The sequence below is a fragment of the Fusarium oxysporum genome, chromosome 9 (genome assembly GCF_000149955.1).
Source record: "Fusarium oxysporum f. sp. lycopersici 4287 chromosome 9, whole genome shotgun sequence".
Taxonomy (NCBI): Eukaryota; Fungi; Ascomycota; class Sordariomycetes; order Hypocreales; family Nectriaceae; genus Fusarium; species Fusarium oxysporum.
The window spans coordinates 2,995,720-3,001,259 of NC_030994.1; the positions used below are offsets into that span (position 1 = coordinate 2,995,720).

Sequence of the window (5,540 nt, forward strand, 5' to 3'; positions counted from 1 at the left end):
TCTTCCATGTCTCAAGTTGATCTGATGCATCTTGGCCAATCTCACTTATGGCTTTCGAGACCGACGGCCAGTCCTCATGCTGGATCTGAGTCATCAAACGACGAGCGTTCACCTCGAGCCTCCAGAGCGCTATCTCAGAGAGGTAAAAGTACCACGCTTGCTCTACATGACCTTCACAACCTTCAGGGGGGTTGGGAAATAGTTCAGGCGGGTCATCAGCTAGACAAGTAAAGTTGGACATTCCCAGTTCCAACCTGAGCTCCTGCTCAGACTTCCAGCATGCCCACAGGACACTCTGCTCCGAGGCCTCCCGAGAACCCATCTGTCCCACATCGTGATCACGTTGTTGGGTGCAAGCAAATGTCTGGCAAATAGCCAAACCATGGACAAAGGTCGTCCAAGCCTCGACGGGACGCATCAGTGACATGAGAAGAACTCCTGATAGAAAGGCACACTGAGCCTGTATCAGGCCCGTGGGACCCAATCCCCCACCGAGTCTTCTCTGCGCTGCACTAAGCAAGGAAATCGCCATGCGTCGGTCTGAATGCGAAAAAGGAAGGGTTTCTTGCAAGGGACGAGCAATGGCTCCGTTGGCGCACACCAGAAGAGCCAGGCCTGACTCTACGTCCCAGTCAAGTCCCCTTGCGCACAATCTCGAGACTAGTCTTCTTGTTTCCGTCTCATCCAGAATCGGATTCTTGACGTGTATATGGGCAAAGAAGTTGTCGAGCCATCGGTCGCATAAAGTCCGGTCGAGGATGTCGCCGACCCACGAAGTCTCTGTATTATCATTGCCGCCTTGTGGCTGTGATGCAAGGGATTGCTGTGTGCTGGCTGTGAGAGTCGGGGAGGAAGCGTCGCGGAAGACATCCCATTGCAAAACCTTGTCTACCGTACAAGGAAAAAAGGAAAGATTTTGATTAACCTGATTTCGGGGTAATGTCTGGCCAGGAATATCTGGCATGACAGGCTGTGACTGTGCATCTATCTTGCGCTCCAATCGGTCGAGTCGATCTATGATTGCAAGACTTGCTTGATCAAAAGTTGCCCTTTCATCGAGATCGAAAACACACTCCACGCCGGCTTTGACGCAGAATGAGCAAGCAGGTCTTTGTTGATCACATTTTGTCCGCCGTGCGCGACAGACCTGGCATGCTTTGGTGGCTCGTTTCCGAACGTATGTGGAGCTGGTGCGACTAATTGGCCCACGATGGGAGTCCGATCGAAGCCGGGATTTCGATGCCATGTCGAGAAGAAGGAGTGCGGAATATCGGGGGAGAATGTTAAAGGGGAACGATGGGTTTGGTAGAGACTGGTTGGTTTCGTTTCCTTTATCCGAGGGCATTGATTACGAACTAGCGGAGTGTCGGGGCTTAATCCGACATTTTAGTGACGCCACTAAATATGTCTTTTATGCTTCCCCGCCTGACGAACGAGACTGAGAGCCACGCTAACCACATCGCTGATTAGACTAAACCTTCCCCAGATTGTGCGATTATTTGTTGCGGGGGGGAAGCGGCTGCACATTGCTAAGCTAAATCGTTGCTGTAGACAGTGTCTGTTAGCCAAAATGATATAAGATACATGGCATATCCTGTTCGTCAACCTACTCTCCACCACGTAACCGCCAGCATCTGGAGGACAGCATCTCTTCAAAGGAAAAAGCACGGCTGAATACCAATCGCACCATGACCACCACTAACCAGTACTCGATCGACCAAAAGAGCACCTCAAGCGATAAAGATGCGACTGTTGAACATATGGCAGTCTCCGACAAGCACACCCTTGATCAGATACAGGTTGCCAATGCCAATGAACACAATCTAACATTCAGGGATGTTGCTAGAAAGCACCCAAAGATTATCTGGTGGTCATTCTTCTGGTGCATGTGTGCTGTCGGCTGTGAGTCTTCCTTCCCATTTCTTCAATCACGCAAGCAAACCATATCACGACATGTAGAACTAACCTGTCGACCAAGGGGGTTTCGATACGCAAGTTAATGGCGCCATGGTTGGTGTGCCCGCCTTTCGCAAATACTACGGGTAAGTCACCAAAGCATCTATCCGTACGACCATTGCTTCTGATCAATTCCCAAGTCATGAACTCGACGGCGACTGGGTTATCCCCGCTGACTGGTTGACCGCCTTCAACATTGTGTCCTCAGTCGGTCAGTTCTTTGGAGGATTCGCTTGCAGTGCCATCTCTGATAGAATGGGTCGCAAGAAAAGTCTCACCTTGGGCGTCTTGATTGTCACAAGTGGCATAATGGGAGAGTCCTTTGCCTCAACTCGCGCCGCTTTCGTCGTCAGCAAGCTCATCCTCGGCGTCGGGGTCGGCTTCTACCTGACCCTTGGCCCAATCACATGCTCCGAGATCGCCCCGACTGTCCTACGTGGTCTCTCTACTGCTGGCGTGAACCTCGCTATTGCTGTCGGCCAGCTCATTTCCAACTCGGTCACCTCTGGCTTCGGTAACAGGGACGATGTGTGGGCTTTTCGGGGGCCTTTCCTTGCGCAGCTGGTCTTCTCTGTCTTTCTTTTCGTCGGTAGCTTTCTCTCTCCAGAATCGCCCTGGTACCTCGTGCGAGCTGGAAAGACGGAAGAAGCCAGGGCTGTCCTTCAAAACCTGTACGGATCCGAATTCGAAGCGTCAGAAAAGCTTCAGGCCATTCAACAGACAGTTGAAGAGGAAGCCAGTATGGCCAGTCCCTCATACATCTCTGCGTTTCAGGGCACTGATAGGATCCGGACACTGATTTCAATCGGCGTATTTGCTTGTCAGCACGCCGTAGGTATCATCTTCGTCCTCAGCTTCTCAACCTACTTTTTCCAACTCGCTGGCCTCGATGTCAGAAAGTCTCTCAACCTCGGTGTTGGTGTCACCGCTTGTGGTGTAGCTGGCAACATCTGTTCGTGGTTCATCGTCAACCGCTATGGTCGCCGTCCCGTTTTCGTCGTTGGCATGTTCGCCTGTACCTCGATTCTTCTGCTCATCGGTATCCTCGACGTTGTGCCAACAGGTGCAGCCAAATGGGTCATGTCTTCTCTGACCGTTGTCTTCTCTTTCGTTTACTTCCTCACGATCGGTGCGGTCGCTTTTGTTCTTTTAGGCGAGGTATCCTCTCTATCTCAGAGGGCGCGAACTACAGCTTTGGCTACAGCAACCCAAGCCATCTTTGGTATTATAATGTTTTTCGCTGTCCCATACATGGTGAATCCTGACGCGGGTGTAAGCTTTTTTCTCTCCAATACACGAGTTAATAAAAATACTAACTGCTTTAGAACCTCGGTGGCAAAGTTGGTTTTATTTTTGGTGGACTCTCTGCTTTCGCTTCTATTCTCTGTATCTTTTATATTCCTGAGCTTAAGGGTCGAACTTACCAGGAGATTGATACCCTGTTCTATCGCCGAGTTCCAATCCGCAACATGGGCTCTTATACGATCTGATAGTTAAGTGCAACTTAGCGAGCCGTACCATTATAAGCATCGTGTTTAAATTCATTAACTATTAATCTTGTGAACTTGAATAGCTTGTATTCTCTTATCTATTAAAGCTTCTAGTTACCAGCCTAGATATAACTTACCTTAATAAAATATTATAGTTTAACTTTTCCAGTAAGCCTAAATAACTTAGTTAATAAAAGCTTTAATAGTTTAATTATTTTATTATAATATATATAATCCTTCTTAGAGTTATTTAATAATTCTTATATGACAATGGGGTTTCTAAACTAGTAACCTATACTCTAATGGGTTTATATTTATAAGGATTACAAGGCATAATACTAAGTAAGGTAAAATATTATATCTGTTTAAAGTAGATATAATATATATTAGGCTTAATTACTATTAGGAGGTTTTATAAATAGCTAGAAAGCTAAGTTTATACAAGTAACGTGTATGATAAGCGAGTGTCACAGATAAGCGAGTGTCACAAAAATCTCAACCTCTTGACTTTAAATCGCTTTAAAACCACCATAAACCATCTAATCAATTAAAACTACTCGCTATACTCTTCTCCTGGGGTCTCAATCACTACCCGACAGGTCCTTGCATTATGCCCGGCCTTGCCGCATACACCGCAACGCCGACCACCCGGGCGCTCCGACCTTCCTCGAGCACCATTTCTAGATGATTCGGCCACTACCTGCGCATCAACATCCATCTGATCAACTACTTGCGATGCTTCCTGTACTGTCATCGCCCCTCCTTTCTGTAGTCTAGTCCTTTTTGCCCTTCGGCGCCGGCTTAGTATCTTATTTGCTTGTTCAAGATCCTTTAACCTAGCCTCTACTAAGGCTAGCCGATGTAGAGCTGCCTTTGTTGCTTTAGTACTAGACTTTAAAGCTTCAATTATTGACTCTGGGGAGCTGCTTTTATGACTTCTGATTCGCCTTTCGAGGTATTCAGATTGAGATTGAGCCTCAGTTGCTGTCTTTGGGGTCTTTGAAACCCATGGGGTCGAAGGGTTAGCAGCCTCCCCGGGAGGCGTTGGAGTCCGTAGCTGCACATCAAGCTTTGAGATTACATTTTCCGGGTTAAGAGGAGCAAGACCAGCTCCTCTAAAACCTCCCCGGATATTGCTTTCAGTAAAAGTATCTTTAAATGCAGCATAAAAGGCAGAAAAGAACTCGGTCTTAGAAATATGGGTTATAGAGCATCTAATCAGATGCTCTATTTCTCGACCATAAGCCTGTTTTAGCGGCCCAAAGCACCCAACATCAAGGGGTTGGAGTAGGTGAGATGCATGAGCAGGCATACAGAGCGTGATAATCTTGTTCTCCTGGCAATATCTCTCGAAATCGGCCGAGTGGTGGCTTTCGTGACCATCAAGGATCAGAAGACGATACCGAGCATTTAACCGTTTAGTTGTAGATCGATCAAAGTGCTTTAGCCACTCGAGACCCAGCTCGTTATTTGTCCATCCATTTTGGCTCGTTGCAATAACCCAATCGCCTGGGAGGTCGCATTCTCGGTACCAATTCGCAAGGTGATATTGGCCTGCACCAATGATAAACGGCGCGATCGATTGGCCTTCTGCGTTAATCGCCTGGATCACAGTAATCCATTCCCGGTTTCCAGGCTGCACTGATTTTGGTCTTGCTTGCCTTTCTGAACCGGTGACAACCATTCCGGCCATAATAACGCCCATCATAAAGCCAGTCTCATCAAAGTTCCAGATATCATCTGATCGGATACCATACTTCGCGATTGTGTTCTGTACAAGCCTGAACCAGCCACGAATAATAGTCGGATCTTCGCATTTAGCTCTTTGATAGTCATATTTGCGAAATAAACGCGTCTTTAGCTCTGGTTGTCGCTTTATGAAGTTATGAGCCCAGCGCTTGCCAACAGGTGACGCGTCGCGGTCTATAAGCAGAGAATTGGCCATTTCTTCCACAAAACGCAATCGCGAGGGAAATCCTCGCGAATCTAGGCAAGGACGAATTGAACTATTATCTGTTCCTCTAGATCAGATAGTTTTCCGTGAGTTTGGGATGGAATCGCGTCGGGAATGAATGCCATGTTGACGACGATGTA

General features: G+C 47.6%; 2 protein-coding genes across 2 annotated transcripts in view; one reads left to right on the forward strand and one right to left on the reverse strand.

The window, feature by feature from the left end:
• FOXG_20823 (uncharacterized protein) overlaps positions 1-1,345 on the reverse strand; it is a gene marked incomplete at both ends in the record, with an annotated part of 1,833 nt that extends 488 nt beyond the window's left edge. The window contains one exon of the mRNA XM_018401130.1: positions 66-1,345. Coding sequence (XP_018251515.1) covers positions 66-1,345 — 1,280 coding nt within the window. The remainder of the gene's footprint in view (positions 1-65) is intronic.
• A 93-nt stretch (positions 1,346-1,438) lies between these two features.
• Positions 1,439-3,518, forward strand: FOXG_12965 (uncharacterized protein). Its single transcript, XM_018392910.1, has 4 exons — positions 1,439-1,902; positions 1,979-2,042; positions 2,097-3,228; positions 3,282-3,518. The coding sequence occupies exons 1-4, from the start codon at positions 1,689-1,691 to the stop codon at positions 3,444-3,446; spliced, it is 1,575 nt and encodes a 524-aa protein (XP_018251516.1). The 5' UTR covers positions 1,439-1,688; the 3' UTR covers positions 3,447-3,518.
• Positions 3,519-5,540: the final 2,022 nt, after the last annotated feature.

Coding starts and splice junctions, on each gene's coding strand:
- FOXG_12965 (XM_018392910.1), top strand. CDS start 1,689: ATGACCACCACTAACCAGTACTCGATCGACCAAAAGAGCACCTCAAGC. Junction 1,903..1,978: donor GTGCATGTGTGCTGTCGGCT/GTGAGTCTTCCT, acceptor CTGTCGACCAAG/GGGGTTTCGATACGCAAGTT. Junction 3,229..3,281: donor TGGTGAATCCTGACGCGGGT/GTAAGCTTTTTT, acceptor TAACTGCTTTAG/AACCTCGGTGGCAAAGTTGG.